At 41.6% G+C, this 27,271-nt stretch overlaps 1 protein-coding gene across 1 annotated transcript; it reads right to left on the reverse strand.

The window, feature by feature from the left end:
* Nucleotides 1-770: 770 nt before the first annotated feature.
* Nucleotides 771-18,699, reverse strand: ARHGDIB (Rho GDP dissociation inhibitor beta). The gene is made up of 6 exons (XM_036251611.1): nucleotides 18,599-18,699; nucleotides 10,247-10,430; nucleotides 9,471-9,554; nucleotides 7,396-7,472; nucleotides 3,973-4,036; nucleotides 771-1,491 (listed from the first exon to the last, which is right to left on the reverse strand). The coding sequence occupies exons 2-6, from the start codon at nucleotides 10,422-10,424 to the stop codon at nucleotides 1,292-1,294; spliced, it is 603 nt and encodes a 200-aa protein (XP_036107504.1). The 5' UTR covers nucleotides 10,425-10,430; nucleotides 18,599-18,699; the 3' UTR covers nucleotides 771-1,291.
* Between the last annotated feature and the right edge of the window lie 8,572 nt (nucleotides 18,700-27,271).

Consider the following 27,271-nt stretch of genomic DNA (forward strand, 5'->3'; position numbering starts at 1 on the left):
TTTAAATAAGAAAACAATATTCTATGCCAGGCATTGACCTAAGCACTAGAGATACAAAAATGACTCGGATCTGATCCAGCCTGTCCCAGCTTAGATTGCTAATGTGAGAAGTGGACAAATGAACAGATCATTTACATATAAAATGAAAAGTGAAGAAAATGGGGAGCTCTTAGGGTGCTCTGAGAGTATGGACTAAGGCTACTCAGGCCAATGGTGGGACTCAGTGAAGGCTGTTTTTCCCTGCAGGGGATGCCCCAACAGAGTACTGAGTAAATAATTTTGCCAGGCAACAAAGACGAAAACGGAGTTTCATGTAATGATCCAAAGCCCAGAGATGCAAATGGAATGTGAGAGAGAATTATTAGCAACTGAGTATTCCAAAGAGAAGGAGCTGATTCATATGGGCAGAAGGACATGCTGGGGCCAGATCGCGGGGGGGCTTCGGGACTAAGCCCAGGTGCTTCCATTTTATTTTGTAGGTGATGGAAATCCATGGAAAGATCTTAAGTAGGAGAGAAACAATGTCTGATTTGGCCGACAGGCAGTGGGAAACATAGGTCTCAAGATTAGGCAAAAACTGCCATATGATAATACTATAAATAAAACAAATTGAGATTTTCTTCACTCATACTTTTAAGCTCATTGCCCATTGCAGGAACAGAGGACCCACACTGTTCCTAGTGATGTAGGTGCCCTCTCTGTTATGTCCTGCCCCACCCCCTCTGAGGGAACGCAATCGTTAACCATCCAGTCACCATTTGTTCAATGAAGAAAGCAGGGCAGTGAGGGTCTCAGGTCATACAATTGCTTTATTCTCACTCTCTTGAGCTGTTTAAGTGTCTCCCAGAAAAGAAGAACCCAAGTGGCAAGGAATGTGGCTAGGGACATTTACTGAGCCAGCAGTAACCACAGGAGAATCCAGGGGTGGGAATGAGCACTGGAACCCAAAGCAAAAGGGTAGTTAGTGATTGTTTACCCATTTCCTGGACTCTAGTTCCTCAAATGGGAATAAGAGGAGAAATATTAAATGATCGTGTATTGAGGAACAGAACTTCGCAGATCTGGCTATGATGGAGGATCAGAGGAGTGGGCAGGATTAAACCCTGGGGTTTAAGCATCCAGTGCCGGGGACCACTCTGAGAGACTGTGTGGGAGAAGATGCATCAGTAAGATGATGTGAGGGGTGTTGGGGAAGAGGCCCAGCTGTGATCAGGGAGGAGAGATGGGGCTGTGAACACGACGGAGAGGGTTCTTCCAGGTGACAGGGCGTGACAGGGGAGGATAGATGTGCTCATTCTGTCCACTCCTTCTTAATGGACAGGTTCCACTCCCAGGTGAGGTGGTCGTGCTTGTCATCATCGGTGAAGAAGGACTTATTGTGGTAGGTGCCTCGGGCTAGCATGCCTTTGGGAGCTTCCTCAATTGGAGTCAGGAACTCATACTCTTCTGGCCGAGGCCCGTAGCTGCCAACCATAAATGTGGCTTTATCCACTGGGAAGAAAGAAAAGTTCATTAGGGAAAGAGTCTGATAGAGAAAAACAAACACTGTGGCCTGGAGAACTTGGAGCACAGCTTAGAGTGATCAAAGCCAAAAGCAATGTTTCCCAAGCTTGGCTAAAATCAGATTTACCTGGGGCACCGTTTTTTTTCCCTTAAAAAATTTTTATTTTTTATTTATTTTTTACAAATTTGAACACCTTTTAATACTAGTTTTCTTTGAACCAAAGACAATGGTTCAGTAACCTGCTGTGGATCCCAAGAATCCGTGTTTTCAAAAAGTAACATAGCTGATTCTGAGTATCAGAAAAATTGCAGAGCCCTGGCCAGTTTAGCTCAGTGGTTAGAGTGCTGACCTGCGGTCCAGAGAGACCCGGGTTCGGTTCCCACTAGGGGCACGTATCTCGGTTGCAGTTTGTCCCCGGCCCTGGTTGGGTTGTGCGGGTGGCAGCCACTCGATGTGTCCCCTTCACGTTGATGTTTCTCTCTCTCTCTCCCTCCCACTCTATCTGAACAAAAATTGAGGAAATGTCCTTGGGTGAGGATGCAAAAGAAAAATTGTAGAATCAGTGCCTTAAATCAATGGAGATGAAGAATGTTTTTATGAAGATGAAGCAGATTATACCATAAGAAAATCCCAGGCGGTCAAAAGGTATACAATTCTACTTATAAGGTAAATCAGTCCTGAAAATGTAATGTACAACATGGTGACTATAGTTAATAATATCATATTTGAAAGTTGATAAGAGAGTAGATCTTAAAAGATCTCATTACAAGAAAAATATTTATAACTTTGTGTGCTGGTGGATGTTCAATAAACTTATCATAGTAATCATTTTATAATATATATCTATATCTATATCTATATCTATTTATCTATCACCTATCGCTAGACAGATATCTCAAATCTTTATGTTGTGCACCTAAAACTAATACAATGTTAAATGTCAATTATATCTCAACCAAAAAAAAAAAAAAAATCATACTAGTTGAGACCTGGGTTCTTTCCTCAGTTCTGTAACTACCTAAGTCATATGACATTTTTTGGGCCTCCATTTCTTTTTTATATAATGAACTTCAAGGGTCTTTTATCTGAAGACTACCATTCGATAAACATATCAGTTGAAGCAGATAAGATAACAGCTGGTAATCAGAATGAACAGAATTCATGGGTGGAATAATTTGAAGGAAAGGGAAAAATCAATAATTTGGTTAAAAAAAAGCAAGAATTGGGACAAATGGTGAAAATAGCCAACCAATATTATTGATAAGTGACTGGAATGTGTATGAAGACTAATAGGGGATTTGAAAGTATAAATACAGGCAGGTAGGTGGGCAGGCAGGCTACGTGCAGTCAGCTGGTAAGTGTTGTGAACACGTCTGCAGGAGCAGCTACAGAAACGCCAGAGCCCAGTCCCCTAAGTGAGGCGACACAGTCATTAAGCCCCAAGGAAATAAGGAACTGAACTGTTCTTTTCATAAGACTAAATATTGGAAAGACTAATTAAGATCTTCTAGGCCAACAGTCTTCTGTAGGATCTGAGTAAATGAGTGGTTGTCTATGTTATGCAAATTTATCAGACACTTTAATTTCCCCCTCTCCCTTGTTGATTGATTTGGTGGCGCTGGGGCATCAACGTTCCACACCTCTGTGGGAAGAGAGCCCCTCAGGTAAAAAAGAACTGTCAGCTCCTATCAGCTCCCATTGGCTTTCACTTCTCCATGCCCATAGGAAAAGAAGAGAACAGAAGACAGGTTCCCAGGGTGTGTCCAGTTTAGGTAGCTTGTCAAGAATGACTGCAGAATACTTTCAACAATAAAATAAACAGACAAACAAATAAATAAAATGTAAGCTCTCTTCCAAAAAAAATATATATATATATAAAAATAAAAAAGAAAGAACGAACTACTGCAGATTAAGTCACGTTATATTATTTGTTTTAATTAGATAGCTTTTCTCAATTCCAGAATTTTTTCTCTTTCTTTGTTTAGGAAATTAAGCCCTCCCCCCACCCCCATTCCTATTAAACACACAGGCCAGTGAATAGGTCTTGGTCTTTCCTGTTTTGGATTTCTCTGACATCTGGGTTTTATATCTGTGAACTGACTTCTTTTCTTTTACTTTTTTTTTTTTTTTTATCCCCCCCCTAGGACATTTTTTCTATTTTTCGTTCAGATAGAGTGTGGGAGGGAGAGAGAGAGAGAGAGAAACATCGATGTGAAAGGGACACGTCGAGTGGCTGCCACCCACACGACCCAACCAGGGCCGGAGACAAACTGCAACCGAGGTACGTGCTCTTAGTGGGAACCGAACCCAGGTCTCTCCGGACCACAGGCGGACGCTCTAACCGCTGAGCCAAACCGGCCAGGGCTCAGATTCTTAAATGAGTCTATGTCTAAAACTTGCTAACAACCAGAAGTTTTAGTGTCAGTGAGAAGCAAATTTTGAAACAGTGTACAGTGTAGGTCCCTTACCTTTCACCCCAGTCCGGTAGGTGTGCTGAACATACTTCAGGCCCGACACAATATCTCTGTTCACCTGTAGGCGGGAAGGATCCAAGCAATTCAGATTAATGAGGCTCTTTAATTTTTCCTCATTATTCATTTGGATCCTACCTAGCTGGGTCTTCTCTGAGGATAAGAAGACTGAAGACTTAGTTTAGACTAAGTGTTACTATTGTCATTCAGTGTGGTGGTGTGGCAGAGGTTGGAGAGAGTTCGCCAAACTCAATGTTGCCAATCTGGTACTAATCATTGAACACTGTGATTTTTCGGTTTGCAGGAGTGGGCAGTGGTAGTTAATTAAAATATTGTCACAATAGTCTTTATTGCATTTCTCCTTCCACAATGGTCCAAAGAATGGTCTTGAGCTCCCCCTCCCTGTTACTACTGGCCAGAAGACCTTTCTTGTCTTAGGAAAGGTTACAAAGCTACCAATGGAAAATATTATGTAAATATCTGAAAATCCCAACCTGAGACATGATCCACCTAGCATATGAAAAACAAACAAACAGCAAGGAGAAAACCGTAATGGAAAATCAGGTCTAGAGGATGGTTGTGCCTGAGATGTAGGTATGACCGGAGGCCTAGAGTTGAGGAGAGGGGCCACATGGAAACCTCCTCCCTATGGGCAAATAGTGGGTAAAAGGCACTTGTGTCTGGCAAGTAGTTTGGATGTCTGTCATTTTCAGACGTTGTCTGAGGTCATGATACTTCCCTGAGCCTTTCAAAGAAAATTCACTGAAGCAGAATGAAAATATAAACAGTCCAAGGACTTCGTTTTTCCATTAGTCATTTTACCTAGGACTGAACTGGGTTGTCCGTTAATTTTATATGGTGATCATGTTTATACAGACAAAGCGGTCATTGTGTCATGAGCTGGAAGGCTTGGTTAACTGTTCATCGATATGAAGAACGTAAGCATCTTCAAATAATTTCTGCCCAACAATAACCACGTCTCCCTTTTTGTTTCGAATACTTAAAGCAACCTGTCAGTGCTCTCTGGTGGGTAATGAGGTAACATGGCAGTGCATGCTGCCCACTTAGGTTCTAGCCTTCACTCAGTTTTGTAGTATAAAACTATCAAAAGCAGACAAAATGAAAACACTCCGAAAAAATTGTGGTAAAACAAACCCCAACCTTTCTAATTATTGTGACACCCACACACAACTCATAGGAGTAGGGAAAATGCATGGATCTTTCTAGAAGCCTCTAAGCTGGTCCCTTGGGCCTAGTAGGAGATGCTGTCTGGTGGGAATAAGACTTAAAACAGGAATGATGGAGGTGTGAGAATAAGGATTTCAAAACAAAGAGTTTCCTGTTTCTACCGCTCCATGGAATGTCCATTTAACAGAGACATGGAAGTAAGGAACAGACTGACAAACCTCACAGGCAAGAGGGGTGGGGAGTGGGGGGTTGGGAAGAGATAAACCAAAGAACTTATATGCATATATGCACCACCAGTCGACACAGACAATAGTTTGGAGAAAGAAGGAGGGGGGTGGGAGCAGGGAGGAGGGGGTCAATGGAGGAAAAGGGGGGGACATCTGTAATACTTTCAATAATAATAAAAAAGAATGTCCATTTAATATCAACATATTTGAGATGGATAAAAGAAAAGTGTGACTATTCCTAGTATTCTCTTCTTTTGCCTAAACGCCCTCCCACATTGTCTCTCCCACAACAAGAGGCAGAAGCCTCGGTGATACAGTGAAAATGAGAGCGGTGGAAGTCAGAGGTACAACATTCCTTTGGGAGACAGAAGAAAGAAAACCAGAAACTGAAAGAACCATCCCAGGCCACATTTTTGAAGAACACTGAAGTTTTGGGGAAGAAAGAGAACACCAAGAACAACGAAGAGACAAAGAAAGGGAGTTTTAGGGTGTGTTGCTGGTGTGATACATGCAAACTTCTTGGACTTTCTTCAAGAGACGTCAATATAAAGCTAAAATTGCTTTTCAATTATTTTTCATTTTGCACTGTTCCTTCTAACTGTAGCTTCATGCGGGGACAGACCACAGGGCAGTTCAACGTCACTGGGGTTGCCCACAGAGTGATTTTTCTTCTTTTAGAGACAAGGCCAAACCTCTGAAGTGGATGGAGCTTGAAAACTTTCTGTGCCCTCCTCCTCCATCATCTTAATGTGTGACCCTGACGGCTGAGGCCCCACGCAATGACCCCTCCTCAGCCTCCCACGCAGGGCGGACGCACACACGCCACACCATTCCTTCTCCTCTTGCTCACATCAAAGTTTACTGTCATGTTTCATTTGATTTGATAAAAACCGGCTTACTAAATTGACAAATTAAGGCAGTAATATTAATGATTAAAAATCAGACTGCTGTGTAACCTATTTTAGGTATATTTGGGCACACTGCCTTACCAGACTCTCAGGTGCTTCAGTAATAAATAGTACTACAGGAAACAAGGAAGTGAACCATAGCTCAGTGCCTATTATAGAGTCGGCATCAGCAAATATTTTCAGAATGAAATTATTTTGAGGAGTATTTGTATGTGGTGGAGAGCAATTGTTCATAGACCCTGAGTCACACCCTGCTCCTAGGGCACCAAAAGGCCTGGTGCAAATGAAGAGGGCAGTGGGGTCATCCTTGGTGGAGCCCGGGCCTTGGAGGGTATGACTGAGTGGGAATGAGGGCAACCAAAGCAAATATAAACAATTTAGAGCAAACAATACATTTCTGATTTATTTGTCATTCTGACTTATTTGTTTTCAAAGTCAAGGTTATTTTTGTCCTTGATTTTGGCTGCTCCCTGGGCCATGTGCCTGTTTATTATATGTCGGTTTATCTCCTGTTTAGTTTTGTGCTTACTTAGTCACCTGCTCCACAACTACATTGTAAGTTCCAGTTCTTTACATATAATTAGTGAGCTTTATATAATTATTGAGCAATTAGAGCTGGGGCTCTATCTGTTCTATTTCTTTTTTCTATTAATTGATTCATTCATCTATTCCCTCCATAAATGTTCACTGAAGATCTACCATTTACAAAGTTTTGTGTGAATTACTGGAAAGAAGAGACATAAAATCTCTCCCTGTCTCTAGGTGCTCAGGCCGTATAGGGGAGAAATGACATAAATGGTACAATACAAAGCAGCCTGTGCCTCGTGGATGAGAGTATTAGGAGTTTACCGAGAGGAATCCCACCGGCTTAAGTGATCAGTGGAGGAGGTCCTGGCTGGGGAAAGGCCGGAGGCAAGGGTATGTCACAATGGGCAGAGCCTAGAGTTGGGGAGAGGGCAGTCCATCTCCAGGGGGAAAATAAGAAAAAAACAAAAAATATGCCAACATAATAATGCAAGAAATTTGTTTTTTTTCCCCCTTCCTTTGATTATAGGAAGAATATTGGCTTTATAAAACATATAGGGCAAAATACTTACTTTGAAGTGAATTTTCACTCTGTACTCAACACCTTCCTTTAGCACAAAAGTTTCTTTTTTGAGGGCTTCGAGATCCCCTGTGGAAGTGGATTGAGAAAGAATTTATTCTCCTCAGATGAATGAAGTTTAAGCTCCAAAGCCCTTTGCTGGGCCTTCACCTCTGAGCATGTTTGAGATTAGTGGCTGCACAAAGACATACCTGGAATGCCTGAGATCTTATAGCTAGGTATAAGAGAAATGTGACGTAGTTTGACAACACCCTTAAGAATATACAAAGCATTACCAGTAATGAGTTATGTACAAAAATGTCTTTTCTAATTGTCAATAATAAAAACAAGTTTTAATCACCCTCTTAGAGGACAGAACTATCTTTCTATTCTCTCTATTGAACACGACATCACATATATATGACCAAACAAAAAGATGATTAAAGAGTTAAAGAATATACCCCCTACAACTCAAATAAAGAAATATAGGAAAAATACTACATGAGAGTACCAGCTACGTATATTTTTAGATTTGGTCATGTTTGTGGCATTTTCCAGCCTTTAAAAATGTACTTGTTTTTATTCTTTTTTATCATTCTAAATAAAATTTTATTCTTGTACTTAATTTTGCATTTGCATTTGCAATTTCATATTATTTCTCTTAAGCAAAGTCACTTAAATTATAAAAGCTTCAAGTTCCATAAAACTGGGATCTGCCCTTATTTCCTGTACTCTGGTTAGAGAGAGAATCATTCTCCATTCTTCTCCCCATGTGAGCCTGGGTAGTGTGACATTCAGGAGTGAGTGCGTGTGTGCCTGGCACAGCTCTGTGCCCACACTTCATGCACAAGGCTGCTACCAGCTCGCTATATATATCTGGGACTCACGTCAGTAGCTTCTTTGTGATAGAAAACCAAATTTGGGTTTCCTGGTGCTGGGAAAAGAGACAGAGACCAAGTTTTCCCTGCAACAGGATCCAGCAAGGCCTTCTAACAAGAACAAGTTTCCTTAGCACTCATTCGGACCTTATCTTACAAAATGACAGTTGTGCCTGCTCACATTACACAATTTCACACAGGAAGAGGCCCGAGTCCCGTTGAGAGAGAAAGAGCACATCTCTCCTAGAGAGATGCTAGACCGTGGGGGTAGTTGCATTCGTGTGTCTGCTCGAATGATTTCCGTTGAAGAGGAAGTATCTTCTCAGCCTCTGATTTCCTCCCTCTGACAAAAAGCCCATATAAGGTCAAGAGTGGGTATGTTCTGTGAGCGGGGAACTACCTTGCTGCTGAGCCTACCGTTCCAGAGTCATGCTTTGCTCTGTCTCAAGGGTTCACTCTTTAAATCTGGTAATACTTTTATTTTCACTAAAAACCTGCCTTTAATCGTCCAACCCCTTAGCTCTGTGGCCCTTTCCTGATTTCTCTCAAATGCCCATTTCCCCCAGAATAGCCGCCTCCCCAGCCTCTCCTTCTCTGCTCAAGACCTAAGTCTCAGGAAAAGACTTGACCCTGGTTAGAGTAAAGTGAAAGAAAAGTGCATCTTAATTTGTACATTTTTTTGAGGGGCTGGGAGTTGTTTATTTAAAAGAACAGATCTTTAAGTTAAAATAGTATGTATTTAACAGTGGAATTCCTAGAATTCATGAGGTCTTAAATTGCTTCTTGCCTTCAGGTGAGTTAGAGCTGATATAAGATCAATACTGTCTCTGATGTTTAGATTGTGTAAATGTTACAATTCCAGAAGCATACGGTGTGCTTCTCAACATTTCCATCTTTTTTTTTTTTTTTTTTACATGCATAGTAATTCTGCTGTCATGTTCAGATAAAAAATCTGAAGTAAATCTGATACCAGGTAAATCTATCCAGTACCTATGCCTGCACTCTCTTCAATAAGAGACAGAGGTTGGGCTGTCATTAAGCATGGTCAGTACTGTGTCCCCGAGGGCAGTGACTTGTGAACTCGTCCCAGCACATATGTATCTCAGGGACTCATCTTACCAGATTTCCTTTTACTGGGATAGAGACAAAGAGCAAGTTTCTCCAGTGATATCATCAGCTCCCTTTGGACAGAACAGATGTGTCCACTTACCAGTGAGGTCCATGGTGATTGGTCCTGGAGCACTCTCACAAACCAGGGTAAGGCGGGTGACCGTGACATTAGGGGCTGTTGGGTCTGCAGGATTCAAAACAAAATGTAAGCACAGGGAAGAGACACACATATACTCTGTGTTTGTGTGTGTGTGTGCGCACACGTGTGTGTGTATGCATTTCAAGTAGGAGAGAGAGAATATAAAAAGAAAGATGATATCTCTCTAGCTGAAGAAGACATAGAAATGGAATGGCAGGTTCACCATGCTTCATCACAAGGCCTTATAAATTACGGTGATGTTATTTTCTGCTTCAGGCACTTGTAGGTCCATCTTAATTATAAAAAGCCAATGTTTCTCTTGTGACTGTGGGTAAGGTACTCTTCTAGTAAGGCACTGCCCAGCCACATCTTTGGGCCATGTCTTAGTCTGCCACAGACTAAGTGATGAATGGTTAGGTAAGGAGTGTGAAGGAGAAAGAGAAGACTTAGAGAAAATGTGAGAGAATGGAGAGAATACAATTCTAAAAGGTAATCTGAAGTTCTTTCTAAATCCTCCCTATGTGTTATTTTCCCTTGTTTCAATGCGGACTTGCACCTTCTCTCCAAAGAAGACTTAATTATACAGTCCGTCACTTTCTTCAGTACATATAGATTGTGATTCACTCATTGAACCCTGGAAGCACTTGGTACCCTTTCCTTTGTTCTGCTGCTGAGTAGCTGAAATGTATACCTTATGTGGGACTCTGCACCTGACCCCCAGCCCCAGACACACACACCTGCTACCACAGGACCATCCCCCAGGAGCGTTTTCTTGTACTTAGTTAGACTTTCATCATCTTTGTCCATCTCCTGCAGCTCTTTTAGGGACTTCTGAGGTGGAGGCTTATAATTGAGCTTCCCGTCCAGCTCATCATCCTCCTCCTCCAGGTGTGGTTCTGGGGCCTTTTCAGTCATTTTGATCTATTTCAGAGAGAGAGAGGATGATAGTCCATTAGCCGAAAGTCAGTGGGTCTAAATAACATCAGTGGAGAGCTATTGGTGTTATCTTTGCCATAAAGTCCATAGTTGTTAGTGATTTTCCAGGAAATATCCCCCTAATTTCACCTCATTATATTTCTTGAAATAAGAATATAATGCATTCTAATCTTTTCTCTGCCATGCCTGACTTTTTTTTTTTTTGTACTGTGAGAGTATCTCCTATTCATTGCATAAAACTGACAGAAGTTCATTTGTGAATTATATGCTACAATGAAGCAGCACAGCACAAGCAGGCCTAAATAATGAGGAAATAGCCCCCATTTAAATAGTTATAGAGATCATCCCTGTTCTCCAAATCCAGCCAGCCTTGCTAGTATCAAAGCTCTCAGCATGTACAATCCCAGATAGGATGGTTTCAAGAGACAGGTAGAGTGCTTACCAAAGAAAATTGGCTTATTCCCATTAATTGAATCTTTCCTTGAACTCCTGCAATACCTCAAAGGTAACTGATGAGAAGTTGTAGGCCCCCATGATAGCTGCCTGAGGTGTCTGAGTGGTTTCCACTCAACACAGCTAATCATTCCTGAGGGCAGGTATTAGGTTCTGTGTTTCTCTTGACTGTCCTATAACACTTGACTACTTCAGGCATTTTATAAACATTCATTGATTGATTTACTAGGTTCTATATCTAAAGATCTTCTGTTCTTCTGAAATGACACAAAATTATACAAAGGACTCTAAATTTTTCTAGACAAAATTGCAACTCTGACTTTTATACCCCTCCAAGTGATCCCTGTTTTCCAGAACCACTTCCCTTTTAATACTTTCCACTCCTCCCAGGATTTTCAGTGACCTTATGAGCATACACTGGAGTCTGTCTTATTCCATCATCATCTACATGTACTTGTTTTGTGTTTTAAAACACTGAGGGGAGATCTAATACAAGTATTTACACTTAGGTGTTAATGACTGAATAATAGTTTTAACATTTATCCCTCTTAAGGCATGTATAGTTTATAAAGTTCCCTGAGAGTGAAGTTATCTCTGGCCAAAATCAGTTGTGGTTTTGAGTTTGAAGTCACTATCATTGGCAACAAGAAGAAAAATAACTTGGAAATAAAGTCAAATAAAGTAATTTTAACAGAGAAAAAGGAAGGCAAGAAAATGGTATCTCTTGGCTCATTGATTCTCTTCCAGCAACATAACAGGTGAAACACGACGAGCCTTGATCAACTCTGAAAACAGCATTGCAATGCCCAGATCCACTTCCTGTACAGGAAGGAAATATGTAGGCCTGTTCCTATGGCAACTCTTGCCTCAGCTGAAGAACCAGCACCACTCAAAGCTGAGCTTCTAAAGAACAGCACAATAAACATAATGATTAACTCAGCTCATACTCCAAAAAACAGTCAGGGAAAGTGAATGGACAGATTGGAAAAACAATGGAGGATGCCATGGATGGAGGTTGTAGGCTGTGGGTAGTTTAAGGACAATCATTAAGGGGTAGATGAAGAGCAACCCAGAAGAGACCAATCAGATGAGACAGGTTCTCCTCTGCTGGCACATAGTAGCCTGGCCAGATCCCCAGGGTGGAGGTCACATAACAAATTTGTGAATGGAGCATCAGGAAGACTATCTACACATGAGGGCATCTCAATCCCCCACAGACAGGCCTTTCTGGGATATATTGCTTGGTTCTAACAAGTCATCTGCTTGAAGTCTTGACTATTAGTCTTCACACCCAGACACTAACTAGCTCAGAATGATTTCAAAAACTGGCAGGGAATTGTAATCCTGTACCCTCGAACATCAATTTTGAAAGGCAAATAAGAGAGAGAGAGATTTAGAGAGATAGAGAGATGAAGACTGAGAAAGACTAATTAAGATCTTCTAGGCCAACAGTCTTCTATAGGATCTTAGTAACTGAGTGGTTCTCTATGTTATGCAAATTTATCAGACACTTTAATTTCCCTCCTCTTCAAAGTGGAGAAGGGGATGGAGGATGAGCAATCTAATCATACTAAAAAAGTCCAGCTGGTGTGATCGACTTTTGGAGATTTAAACATACATTAAAAGTCATGGTCCCTTATAAAAGGAAAAAAAGAATAAACCCATGAAATTGTTCATGCAATTCAAGAGTTCACGGACCCCTGAAACTTCATAGACTTGACTGGAGGCCAAGATTAGGAACATGACCTTGAAACTGTAACTTTTGGAAATAGGAAACAAATTGTTGAGGAAACATCCTTGTCTCTGAGGCCTGGCTGGATCAACGACACAACTTAGCTGCAAGCTAAGGATCAAGCTGATGACCCTAAAATGTGGAGCGTATGGAAGCAGGAGGGGGTAGCAGGATATTTGCATCTGAGGGAACAGGACCACAAGGCCTGGCAGAGGAGCTGCGGTGCCCAGGGACAGGTCTCGAGGAGACCTGGTCCATCTACTTGATTTTGGATTATTATCTACTCACTGGATTAGGCCTTATCATGCATGCTTTTCAGTTCTGCTGCCACGGAGCAAATGTTTCAACCAGGATTGGTCTTTCCTTCCTCCTCCTGGGAGGCGAGGAGGGAGAGCAGACCATCTCCAGGGGCTGTCCTTTTCTAAGGCCTCTACCTGAATGCTGCTCCTGACCTCCAGCGAAGTTGGCATTCAGTTACCTTATTTCTGTTACTGTGTGTACAGGAGACTGTATCTCTGTTTAACTATTTCAAATTTATGTGACTTCCCCAAAGATGCTATATTTTAAATTTTACAATTTATTTCTGGGGAATCGCAGATTCTTCCAAAGCCCCAGCCATAAATGGTTTATATAGTTTGACAATGATTTCCCAAACTATGTATTTGTGTATATTTAGCCACAAATGTCAGTTTTCTTTTGGGTGCTTGCCAAAGTAAAATTCGAAATTTTATGGAAATTCTATAGACCATTTTCTAATCTCATCATCTAAAGAATAACTGGATTTATTATCGATGATAATTATAATAACTATAATATGGTGCTAAATGCTTTTGTGAGGATTACCTCACTTAGGCCTCACTGCAGACCAGAAACTCTTCTACAGATTCAGGTAAATAACTAGCCCAGGCAGGCATTTTTTTGTAATGGGCAGAGAGCAGGTTGTCTGACGTTTAGCTACTACGTTGTGCTATTTCAGTTATATTTATTAAGAAGTACAATACAATTATGAAGCATGTTAGTCATTTTGGGAATCCATCCAGGGTGCACAGGCAGAGGTAAATATTTCTCTGCAGCATTCTGCAAAAATGTCTGCAGCAAAGCAGGGAGTGTCACATACGGTGCAACTCTGCCCCGTGTCACCTTGTGCAAGCCTCTGAACCTCTCTGAGCTCCAGGTTCATCCTCTGCAAAATGAAATCCTCGCATTAGAAGGTCTCCGAGGCTCCTTCTTAATCCAATGATGCTAATGCTCCCTAATGTAAAGAAGTCTGTGAAATGAGAAAAAAGGAAGTGGGACTGGGAAGGGGGTGGTCAGGAAGCACCCGTCCATCAGGACAGAACGTCTGGTTGGGCTTTTCTGACCTTCCCGGTCGCCCACCCTCTCACAAAGAGCAGCGTTGTTTTGTTTGTTTGTTTGGTGGCCTGTTGTTTTTGACTTTGGTTCTTTACACAGGAAAAACGAAGTGGAGCATTAACAATTATATACGTAATGAGGCTAATGGGGCCTGACTGTGTCAGGTCCCAGAGCCATTATGGCTTTTTTTCACGTGCTTACTGCTCCAGTTTCCTCTTTTTTCTACCTTCCAAGGCCTACACACTGATGAATTTTCATAGCGGAACCTTCACACCCCAATGCCTGCTGTTCTGTGAAACAATGACAAGGATTAGATGTGCTGAGGTGGAGACCTGATCTTCTGCGGCTCGACGAAAATGTCAAATTACATTAAGGTGGTTACTGCTGGCATGAGTATGACACAGCACAAATCCATGTTCTCACTTGCATAGTCAGTGGCATGTCCAAGGCACTGAAAGGGAAATACACTTATGGATCCGCACTGATCTCAGGGTAGAGCACACCCTCTGGCTCATTAATGCAGCCCGGATAGGTGGAGGCAAGAAAAGGTGAAATTCTTGAGTTTAGATAAAACAAATCACCTGGTAAATTCCAAGAAAGGTGACTTTCATGTCTACTGGAGCATGGACTTTGAATCTGAGGTGTCAGGGATTTATTGTGGTTTGCTCTTGATGTATTACAGGACTTAAGCAAGTTATTAACTTCACTGAGCCCAAGTTTTACCATCAGTAAAGTGGGAGTAATAATCTCTCTTTCTTTCTTTTTTTTCTTTATTGATTCTAGAGAGAGAGGAAGGGAGAGAGATAGAGATAGAGAGGGGAACATTGATTGGCCACTTCCTGCCAACCCCACACTGGGGACTGGGCCCACAACCTGGGCATGTGCCCTGACCGGAATTGAACCGACGACCTCTTGGTGCGTGGGTCGATGCTCAACCAGCTGAGCCACACCGGCCAGGCAAATAATCTTTCTTTCAGGGGTTGAAGAGTTGGAAAAACTTAGGAAAAATTCTAGGACGATACTGACCAATAGCAGGTGTTCAATAGCTCCGAGCCCTTCCTCTCCCCTGCGCTGCAATGCTTTGTCGCACAGCCTCAGAGAAGCGAGGTGACTGACTGCCCACCCCAAGTGCTTTCCCTTCCATCTGCGTGTTGACAACGTCCAATCCCTCCTTAAAAATAGAGTTTGTTTCTTTGAGGAGTACGGAAGAGACAAGAAGTCCTGGGAATTGCACAGATTGTTTATTAACGGAACAACCTTAAAATGGGACTGTCACTATTTTATTTCTGTAAAATCTTCCACAAGAACAATTTAATTTTAGATTCTATGTACTGCTCCCTATCATAATGGAAGCCAGAGGTCACTCTGTGAATGATGAGAAAGGCAGAGCTAATGGAGAGAATTCCCTCGGACTCTAGAGCAAATCCTGTGGAGACTTGACTCATGTCCCCAGTTCCCAGATCATGCATCTGAAAGCACAGGCCACGGATGGGCGTTAGGTGGAAGAGGAGGAGCTAAGGGAGGGACTGAGAGGTGTGGAAGCACCAGGAGGGGATTTCCAGCAGAGGAGCACCTGTGGAAGTGAGCATCAGCACTGCCTGTCCCTCCACCCCCGCTGACCTGATTCAGTCCTGCCCTGTACGTGTCTGAGGCTGAGCTCCAGAGCTGGTCATGGAGATCGGCCCATCTCTGAGGGACTGCCGACATTTCAGAGCTAGTCCAGGCTTTGGGTCTGCTTGGCTGCCTGCTTGGTGATTTGGCTTATTTGGGGCATACCAGAGCTGTCTGGGTTTTGGGGTCCTCCCTGGTGTCTCAGGACTCCCTAGTGACACGGAGGAATTGGTGCTCAGGCCTGCTCTCTACCTCTTCCGCTCCATGAAGAATGTTTGAAACTGCCAAGATGGACGAAAAGAACCAACCCAGTGCCTGAGGGCCCAGGGCCTGGTTAGATACACTGAACATTATAATAAATATAAATCCTGAGGAGGGTCCGAATGGCTGGAAGCAGAGTTCTTTAACATTCCCTTTGGCAGCAGAAACAATACATGATTTCTTGCCTGTGCATTCATAGTGGTGTACCCTTCCGACCCAGAGCCATATGCAAAAGGAGGGAGAACTCAGCTCTCCCCAAACTTTCCTCAGGGTCTGCCGTGTGAAGTCACTGTGCTAGGCATTTTCACAAATATTTATTTTAAGCAATCCTTAAAGAAAACTGCATCAAGGAAGTCGTTATTAGACAAAAGACTATACTGCAGTAATGCAATACATTTACAGTTTTAAACAAAACATGAAAAATTAGACAAAAGTAAATATTTTTTTTTTCTGACTGCTTGTGGTTCAAATGTCAGTCGCTTTAAGAAAACTCAAGTAATTTCTATCAGCTCTGGCTGTAGAAACCAGTGTAACACAGCACAGAGCAATTGAGTGCTTATTGAATGAATGCATGTTGAAATTTCGATAGCAACATGAGACCCATCTCTGGATTTGCCAGTGTGGACTCTAATCTAGAATCCTGGGAGGTGATACCACTGACCCAGGAATAGGATGCTCAGAATAGGGGATTAAAGAAAATTTCTCCTGCCTGGTCAGTGTGGCTCAGGGGTTGAGCATTGACCCATAAACCAAGAGGTCGCTGGTTCGATTCCCGGTCAGGGCACATGCCCAGGTTGTGGGCTAAATCCCAGGTGGGGGGCATGCAGGAGGCAGCCAATCAATGTTCTCTCTCATCGATGTTTCTCTCTCTAAAAAAAAAATCAATAAAGAAAAAAATAGTTCTCTCATGGGACATTTCCTAAAACGTCTTTCTGAGGCACTGTAGCTGCCCCCCCCTACCCCCCCCCAGTATATGACTAGTACAATCACTCAACACTTCTGAGGCTTACTGTCCTCCCTGTGTCCTCTCAGGATTCAAATTTAAAAGTCCCTAACGCCAGGCCCGACACATCGAAGGTGCTCACTTTCGTTGACTCTCTTTCTCATTAGGCCTATTTTTTTCTCCCCAGGGCTGCTCTCTTCCTGTGACCTAAAGTTTGTAATTTATTGTGCTCCCACAAACTGGCCCAGGCCCTCTTTTTTCTGCCACATTGCCTTTGCCCATCTGAGCTTCCAATGAAAACAGAACCTTGATGTTGCTGGGGAGCATCCTTCCCTAGGGACAAACTCATGCTCTCCCAAACAAGCAAGAACCAAATGTCAGTGCCTGGAAGACACCAGCTGGGTTTGGTTTGGCTGTGACACGGTCCCTCCCCATGTGCTGGGTCCATGTAGCATAGATGGAGACCGAATTTCACACACCTCACAGAAGGGTGAGATGATCTTATTACTCTGCTGGTATCACATCTGGACCGGGAGAGATGTTTTCTTGTCAATGTAACAAAACGTAGCACTGGCAAACCTGTCCGTGACTGAGTTCTCCAGCCAAAACACTCCTCTTGATTTCCCTTGCTTGCTCATGCCTGCAGTGAGGATCCGACATGCCAATCCTTATTGCAGTGGCTCTTGGTCTCTGTGTGACGGGGTGACTACAGGAACTCCATGTGAGAGCAGTCTGCCTTCCCCCACCTTGGACAGGACACCAGCTCAGGGTTTATCAGACCCATCGCACAGGTTCCCTGACATCTAGAGTTTAATCACAGGCTATGTATATAAAACATGCTGACTGGGACATCCTTGAAAAAGGAAGAAAATATTTGAGGTCATACCTAAAGCACTTCTAATGGCGGCCAAACTCAGACCTTGACAATTTGAATGCCCTTGGACCAGGTGCCCTTGCTGGATCCACTTGGATTTTTCTAGAATCTATCTCTCAGTAAAGTATTCAATGTCTTCCATGTTTGCTTCTCGTTCTCTCAGATGTAAAGAACGATTTTTTTTTTTTTTTTTGCAGCAACGGCAATGATCTTCCTGCCCATCTTATTGCAGGAATTGAACACGAGGGTTCTGTTAGTGGTAGAAAGTCTATCCCTGCATATCTGATGAGTAAATAACAACGCATTCTGTCTACCGTGCTTCCCCTTGGTAGTTAAATCGCATTGTCCTCTACGGGAAGCTTTCACTCTGCATTTCTCTCGTATCACCAGAAAATTCTTTAGTGGAAGACAGTTTAATGTTTGACAGCTTTGAACCATTTTGTTTCCTTTTCAACCAGTCTCTTTAAGTCTACTTAAAAACAGGAAACCACACATCTCCACCCCATCACCACCCCACCATCCTCCAATACGGTCCGTATCAATTTGGATCTACATTCTTTCTGCTTCTGAACCTGGCCAGCTGCCGGCTCCTACCTGGTAGGAAACCCCTCCGGACACTGCCCCATGGTTGTGCTCATTGCCCTTCTCCAGCACATTCGGGATTTCATCTCCTGGGCTGCATGCACACTCTCCTCCCTCCCCGAGCTGCCTCCCTGAGTCATTGCTACCATTCCTGCTCCGACTTCCCCTTCTCTGCAGAACTGTTCCAGAAGCCTTCTCAGTACTTTCTTATCAAGTTTGTTTTAAAGAGGAACTGTCCCTCTAAAAAGATAATAAACTGTAAAGTCCTGTAGCCTACTTTAAAGATTTTCTGTATTTCTCTGTGCCCACCTGGAGCCTCCCCACCCCAGGATATTTCAACTTACATTCAGTGGTTCCCGTCTCTGTCCCTCTGTCCGGGGTGCCTCTGTCTCTCAACTCTGACTTCTGAGCACTGGCAGTTAGAACAGGAAGGAAGTTACTGAGAAAAAAAAATTTTTTTTTTAAACCTACTAGAAGAGGAAACCCTGGGCTGTCTCAAATCCTATTCTGCACGGCATATCTCTTGATCAGCTAACCCTGAGCAGCATTCTTGTCAATTAATGGCACATGTGGGAGCATGACTGACCATGTGAACATGGATATGCATGAATGTTCATGCAAGGGTGTGGAGCCTGCAGCCACGAGGGCTATGAATAATTGTGCGATAAGTCTACAAATCAAGTCATCTCAGTGCACAGCTCACGGAGGCTCCCCGCCTAAAACCAGCAGCAATCAATTCCTACAGGCTTTACTTTGTATCACTAACTTCTGTTCCTGCAGAGTCTGCCAGCTCCTTTATCAGCCAGATATGTTGCAAGTTCGCTGGCAGAGACTGCAGGGTGCTAAGAAACTACGAATGTTAACTGCATATACTTAGCCCTCAATTTTAAAATTTGTCCTCAAATAGATTTTTAGAGTTTTGTCGGTCATAGTTGCAAGATGTAGCTTTGTATTGCAGTACAACCAAATGTTACTTGTCCTAGTTTCTACTAATTTTCTTTTAAATAAAACAAGCCAAAATCCCGCTTTTTATTATTACAAAGGAAAGTAAAGCTTCATTAATTCAGACTTTTCTAACTCAGAATTTGTGAGAACTTAACAAGCACTAACACGGGCTTTGTACCATATCTGGGGAAATGGTGTGTGAAGTGATTGAAATGAGAAGAAGTCGCAGAGGCCTTATTTAACCCACTTGAAGGGACAAACGAGGTGTTAAGTATCCAAACCCCATTTACTCTACACATTTCCAAAGCCGTTTCCATTAATAAATTCTTATTCATCGAATATCTCAATATTCTATATTTGTATTATTTCGATATGTTTGAAGCTGACTAGTCAAACGCATATAGTTGGAGAGACAGACATCGATTTTGTTGTCATTTGGATGTCCTACATTTTGTTCATTTCATTTTGTAAATTGATGCCTCCAGATATATTTTATCTTTAGTCAATGGAATGGAAACAATCAAGGATATGATGGTTACTGGGTGGGAGAAAAGAGATTAATCTATGAAAACATAAAAAGGAAAACAGCATACAAGTGCAATTAATAAAAACATTTGAAAACCAAATACAGATGTGGTTATACATTTCAAAATGATATAGGTAGAAGAGGGCCTTTGAACTAAAGTTTCTGACTACTGTATTAGAAATAGAATCAAATATTCATTTACATAGAAGATGGCAAATTTTGTAGCTCAGGACTCTTGAGAGGAGACACGTTTGTTCTTTCAGTCACATGGTTGAGGTCTTCTCGGTACTGTTCTCGGCACCAACGACACGGCAGCAGACAGCAGACACAATCTCTTTGCTTTTGTGACCTTCTGTTCTACGGGAGACAGACAATGAAAAAACATTGGTAAAATAAAATGCTGTGGAACAAGAGAGATTTAAAAATTGGAATGGTAGATCCATCATCCATATGTTATTTTTTTCATGCTATTAGGGGAAATATCTCACAAGTGAAACGGTATTTTTTTCTGCTAAGTCCATTGTTTGCCCACAATTTTTCTGAATGCAATGCCTTTGGCACAAACATTGAAAGATATCGAGGCCCCTAAAAATTGCCTGCAAAATTAGAATGTATGTGGGCAGTGTGTGTGCGGTTTATTGGGGAGGGGGGGGGAGAGGATTCATAACTTTCACTAAATTCTCAAAGGGGCCCACAACCTCAAAAGGATTAAGAATTGGCCCATTTGGAAACTCTTCCTGATATATCAATGGAGTTTCAGTAAATTGGAGGACAACTGCCTTGTTCTCCTAAATTATCTTCCAGCTTCACAGTCAGGACAAGGATCTACCCGAAATCTCCATTTCTCATTTTCTTCTGTTGCGGTTCATTGTTCACATGTATTTGTCAGATGGGAAAACAGAGATTAAGAGGTTCCTTAAAAAACATTAAAATGGCAGACTCTCCTCTTCCAGCCCATACGGACCAAGATGCACTCTGTACGGAGGCTCCCTTACCCATGCCTAAGCTTCTGCAAATGTTAGAACATGCCTGTCATGGTAGTAAGGATGATAGTAAGGACCTTAGCCCTGTAGTACCAAATGAAATCAAAAGAACTTGGAAACTTGCAGAGAAATTTTCAGAAAAACAATAAAACTTTGAGGTATTTTTTTTCTAGCTCTTCTTTGCTGTTATAGGATACAATTGAAAAGTACATTCTAGGCACAGCTTTCATGGGGTGGTATCTGTGCCATGAACCTGAGAAAGTGACACCTGACTGCAGACAGTTGAGACTTCCCCTTTCTGCACGGATATATTTCTTGGCGGCTACAAGTACAGAAAAAAAAACTTTTAGAGAAGACTGTCTGCTTTGCAAGCTGTGCATTCTGAAATGTGTCCTTGAAGGCTGGTGGGAAGAGCTGCAGGTCGGGCGGATATCCTGGCTCTGTCTTTCGCTGTCAGTGGCTTTCCTTTCTGAATCTCAGTTTTCGCATCTGTAAAAGGGGGATGGTATCAACCTTTAGCGTTGCTGGCAGGGTTGGAAATAATGTATGAGAAAGTATCGAACAGAATTCTGACCTCAGAATAAGTGCTCAATAAGTAGTCCAGGCTGAGAAAATGATTGCCACCATCATTATTTCATGATTTTCTCATCACATTTTGGTCCTTATTACTGCAGAGCAGCTATTAGCATGACTAGAAAAGAGTTGTTCTCCAGAAAGCAACAAATGAATGAACAAAACAAGCAAATAAATGAATGAACAAATAAAAAGCCTCATTTACACAGACAATAGTATAGTGGTTCCCAGAGAGGAAGGGGGCTGGGGGACGTTGAAGGGGGTTAAAGGGGGTTAAATATATGGTGATGAAAGGAGATTCAGCTTTGGGTGATGAGCACACAATACAATATACAGATGCTGTGTAATTTTGTACAGTTGAAAACTCATGTTATCATATTAACTAATGTCACCCTAAAAAACTTAATTTTCAAAGACAAAAATACATAAATAACAAATCGAAAAAGCAGAGTTGTTTTCTTCTAAGCACTCACAATCAGCCTGCATGTGTCTCAAAATATTGCTTCCCACTTCTTTGAAGTTTTCCTCCACTGATTCAAAAGAAGGTGTGTTTTTTCCTAAACTCCCAGAGTGTGCATTGTTTATACAACATACTTTAGTAAGCACTGCCTTGTATTATTATCAAGTGATTATTATTAGATTTATGTCTCTGCACAAATATAAAATGCCCGAGGAGAAGGCTGTGTCTCACATACTTCAAATTCCTGGGAATACCTTTACTGAATCGTGCAAGAATTTGAGTGAAATTCTTCAGAAGTGTGTGTGTCTCAGTTAGACAGACATGCCTACATTCTTTCTTCCCCCCCCCCCCCCCTTTCCTCTGGTGATACTGTTGCCTTGGGGAAGAAGTACGGTCATGTGTTTGCAGGGGTTACTGATACCAACTTTACTTTTCATAGATATTACATGTTAAACTACATTATGCTAGATTTCATAGCCTTGGCATAAAAGCTCATTTCTAAATACAAATCCCGTATGGGGTGTGTGATTTGCAAATGTTTTCTTCCACTGTGTAATTTGTCTCTTCATTCTCTTGTCAGAGTTTTTTAGACAGCAAAAGTTTTTAATCTTGATAAAGTCAAATATATTCATTTTTTTCCCCCTGTTACAAATTGTACTTTCACTGGCTAATCTAAGACCTCTTTGCTTAGTTCAAGGCCCTAAAGAGTTTCTCTAAAAGTTTACAGCTTCACACGTTACAAAGAAGTCTGATACATTTTGAGCTAGTTTTTATACAAGGTGTGAGATTTAAGTGTGGAGTTCTAGGAGCATAAGGTGTGAGGTTTAGATGTTCATTCTCTAGCTCCAGTTGCTGAACAGGCTCTCACGTGTCCAGGCGATTTCCTTCACAGCTCGTTCGTGTGGGTCTACACCCAGGTTCTCTATTCTGTTTCCCTGCTTGTGTGTCTAACCCTCTGCCAACACCACACATCTTGACTACTGTAGCTGTACAGTGAACCTTAATATTAGGAAGAGTGATTTGTTCCAATCTTACTTTCTTCTTCTTTTGGCTATTCTACAGTCTCTGCTTTCGTATAAATTTTAGAATCAACTTATCTATGGCTACAGAAAATTTTGCTGAAATTTGTATAGCCAATTGCAATAAAGATAGGCCAATTTAAGGAGAATTGACATCTTTAGTTTGTTGAGTCTTCCAATCAATAAACATGGTATATTTCTCCAATTATTTAGGTCTTCTTTGATTTCTTTAATCACCATTTATCCTTTTTTAAAAAATGTGTTTTTATTGATTTTTTAGAGAGAGAGAAAGGAAGAGAGAGATAGAAACATTGATGTGAGAGAGACCCCCGCCCCCGCCCTGGGGATTGAGCCTGCAACCCAGGCATGTGCCCTGATCGGGAATCAAACCAGGACCTCTCAGTCCTTGGGATGATGCTCAATCCACTGAGCCACACCAGCTGGGCACCATTTGTAGTTTTTAATCATATAAATCCTATAAGTGTTTTGTTAGATTTACACCTAAGTATTTTATTTACTTTAGAGTAATTATAAATGGCACTATTATCATTGTTACATTTTCAAAAGATAAATTATAATTTCTTTACACAATGAGAACAAATGTTTTCCCTTCAAACTTGTCATATCTGGTGACTATTTGCCTGTTTCAATGATATTTTTCTAAAATTGCAGTATAATTGACATGTAACATCATATTAATTTCAGGCATACCACATAATGATTCAATATTTGTATATATTGTGAAATGATCACCACAATAAGTTCTAGTTAACATCTGTCACCATACATACACATTTTTTTTTCTTGTGATGAAAACTTTTAAGATCTACTCTCATAGCAACTGTCAAATATGCAATACTGTACAGTATCATTACAGTCTTTGGTTTTAGTATCAAAAATTTTCATATTGGTAAAACTAGCCTGATGAAATGAGTTAGGAAGTGCTCCCTCCTCTCTATGCTCTCAACGAGAATGTTGTATTTTTTTTTTTATCCTTACCCGAGGACATTTTTCCATTTTTTGTTCAGATAGAGTGGGAGGGATAGAGAGGAAGAGAGAGAGAGAGAAACATCGACATGAAGGGACACATCGAGTGGCTGCCACCCACACCACCAACCAGGGCCGGGGACAAACTGCAACCGAGGTACGTGCCCTTAGCGGGAACCGAACCCGGGTCTCTCTGGACTGCGGGCCGACGTTCCAACCGCTGAGCCAAACCGGCCAGGGCGAGAATGTTGTATTTTTAATGCATGTTATTTTTTTCAAGATGAACAATGTTGCTCTGGAGAACACATTATCACAGCCGCATATTAAAGGAAAGAGGGGTCAGCTTTACGCATTCCTTCTCCGCATTAGTGCGTTCACCACTGGAGTCCACTGTGCATTAATCAGAGTTGGAAGTTCAGTTCAGGAGATTCCAAGTATGGTGTTTTAAGAAACACTCAAGAAAAATTAGAGATTAGCACTTGGGTAAGCAGCTTATAGGACAGCTAAAATTGTAATCACTTTCTAGTTACTTAGTACCTGCCTTTTAACTCATTTCTTATATATAATTAATAATACCTTCTGATCTGTCAGAAGAGATCAGAAACAAGGATTATAGAGCTATCAAATATGGATTTCTTTAAAAAAAATTTATATTTAGTTTTAATACATACATACAGTAGAACTCACTCTCAGTGGTGTACCATTCTATGAGTTTTGACAAATGCCTAGAGTTGTAATCTACCACTACAATCAGGATAAATAGTTTCATCATCCTTCAAAAGTCCTTTGTATTTTTTCTTTATAGTCAACCCCTGTCCACCACTGATCTGTTCTCCAACCCCATAGTTTTGCCTGTTTTGAAAGTCATAAATTAAAGCAGATAGTATAGAGACTTTTGACTCTGGATTCTTTCACTTAGTAAAATGTATTTAATATTCATCTATGTCATTATATCTATCAATTTATTTTTCTTCTTCCAATTTTATTTTTCTGGCCCAGCAAGTTTTTTGCTGGATTTATTTCTTGTGTTTGTGAAATCTTAGTGCCCAGCACACCCAAAGTGTTACCAGAGAAATTCCTTGGTGATTCATCACCTTGTTTACAACAATGCAACCCCATCACCTGGTTGATGAGATCAGAGACAGGACAACTGACCAGAAGTCAGCCATCTACTAGGCTAGCCAGCAGCCAATGAAATGGCCTGTCAGAAGAGTTCTGTCCAATGGAGGCAGTGTATGGTGACTGCTGATTGGTGACAGCCTACTCAGATCCTTTAAGCAGTATCAGAATGAGCAGCCACTTGGCACAGGGAACAAAGGATGCATTCCCTGCAGCTACAAGATGGCCAGCTCTTTAGAACTTCAGTGGTTTGAACAATGTTTCATTCCCTACAAAGGCTTGCTGAGGGTGGTTGAGTTCCTGCTTTCATACTTCCCCTTGTATGTCATACTTTTGCTCTTCTCATTGTTCTTTGTTTCTAGATATTCAAAAATCCCTCCGTATCATTTCCTTTCGGTTTCAACAACATTCTTTATCATTAACTTTAGGAGAGTTTTTCAAATGAAATACTTGGCCTTTCCATACACCTGCCACCCCTCGCTCTCTGGGCTCCTGGACCTCCCTTGGAGGAACAAGAGTTGTGGCAAAGTCGTCTCCCTACTGCCACCTCCACCCCCTGCTGAGAATCACTGGGCTACAAATCCTGTTGCAAACACATGTGGTCTATCTCTCAGGAGTGTTGAGATGGCAAAAAAAAAAAAAAAAAAAAATGGAGAATGGTGACATGCTAAATCATTCATTTTACATATGAGAAAACTGAGGGTCAAAGAGGTGGCCATGTTCTCACATAGATGAGATGTGGTGAAACCACACCTACACAGGGCCTAGAATAGCACTTCTCACATGTTAATGTGCAAACGAATTACTTGGTACCTTATGAAAATGCAGATTCTGATACAGCAAATCTGGAGAAGGCTCTGATATCCTGCATTTCTAACAAGTGCCCAGGTAGTGCTGATGCTGTTACACTTTGAATGTAACATTATTTATTGCTCTTTCCACTGCCTTTATCAATGACAGAATCATTCTCAAATTAATGAAGAATGTGTGAAGGTTTGACAGGTTAGTATCTAAATATCCATATGCCTGATGTGTAGGAAGGAGTAGAGAAGATGGGAATGGTAGTGGAGACACAGAGGAGCACAGGGAAAGACCCATCCAGAGATAAAACACTCTGCAGACTCTGTCTTCAAAACTCCTGTAATTTTGGTAAAGACCCTGGGGAAAGCTCATAGAAAACTCGTAAGCTATTTAACTGCCCATGTAATCTTCTTGGAGCTGCAGGTTAAGACTCTTTCCCTGCCTAGGAAGGATAAATTGACCTTCTTTCTCTATAATCTTTTGGAGTGCAGTTCTCTGACAAGTAACAGTTTAGAGAAGGCACAGTGCAGGTCACGGGCAAGGCATGAGAGTGACCAGCAACACATGCTTCTTGGCCCATATCTGTTTTGCTGTGTATAGTAGAAAGGTGTTCCCAGATTTGGGCCTTGCTTCTAGCTCTGCTGCTAACTTGATATGCAGTCTTGAATAAGTCACTTAATTTCTGCATGACAAATTTTTCAGAGCTTAATGATACTGGCATATGGGTTAGGTCCATTTAAAACCTGGATAAAGTGATGTACAAATTAATACTAGTAGCTTAATGCAATTGGAGGACTGAAGCCAAGTGTTCCACTGCATTGGATTATAACCAGAGCCCTACACTCTGAAGCCTTTGGGTATGGAAGATCCAGCAATAATTCTCAAATATATGTCAGCAGTGAAGAGTTTCCAGTGATCACCTGGGCTCCATCACTGAATGTTATGTCATTTCTGCTTTGTGGTCCTGTCTCTCCTAGGAAATGCATGCAGTATCAATTAGGGAAAGATGTTGTGTATTTCTTAGTGTCATTGCTCACATGATCAGCCACCCCACTGCAGTAGGGGGCACTGTGGTTCGCTCTCTTCTTTTCAGTTATCTGAAGTCTCATGAAAATTATGTCATGGTGTATGTGAGAGAGAGAGAGAGAGAGAGAAAGAGAGAGAGAGAGAGAGAGATTATATATAGGGTGGGGTGTAAAGGTAGGTTTACAGTTGTGAGTATGGGAAACAGAGTTTAATTATGTACTATTATTTATCCATTATTGTATTATTTTTCCATGTGAACAGCTGTAAACCTACTATGCGCCACCTTGTACACGGGTGAGTGTGCATCAGGAAAAGGAGGGCATGGAAGGAGCACAGACTAAAGGTGGGAATGGAGGACAAAACATATTGAATCACAACCTGCAAATCCACTCTTGGCTATAACACTGTGTACGTCTGTGAATTTGATATCTATTGATTAACAGAAGAGACAGAGGCAAAGTCAGTTTTGTAAGAGTTTCCAATGATCGGAGAACTTCTAAGTCTCTCCTAGTCTCACCCCATATTCTCTCGACTTCTTTGCACCTGGGCTGGTGCTCTAATCTGGTGATACTGGGATT

This window comes from Molossus molossus, unplaced genomic scaffold, assembly GCF_014108415.1.
Source record: "Molossus molossus isolate mMolMol1 unplaced genomic scaffold, mMolMol1.p scaffold_m16_p_10, whole genome shotgun sequence".
Taxonomy (NCBI): Eukaryota; Metazoa; Chordata; class Mammalia; order Chiroptera; family Molossidae; genus Molossus; species Molossus molossus.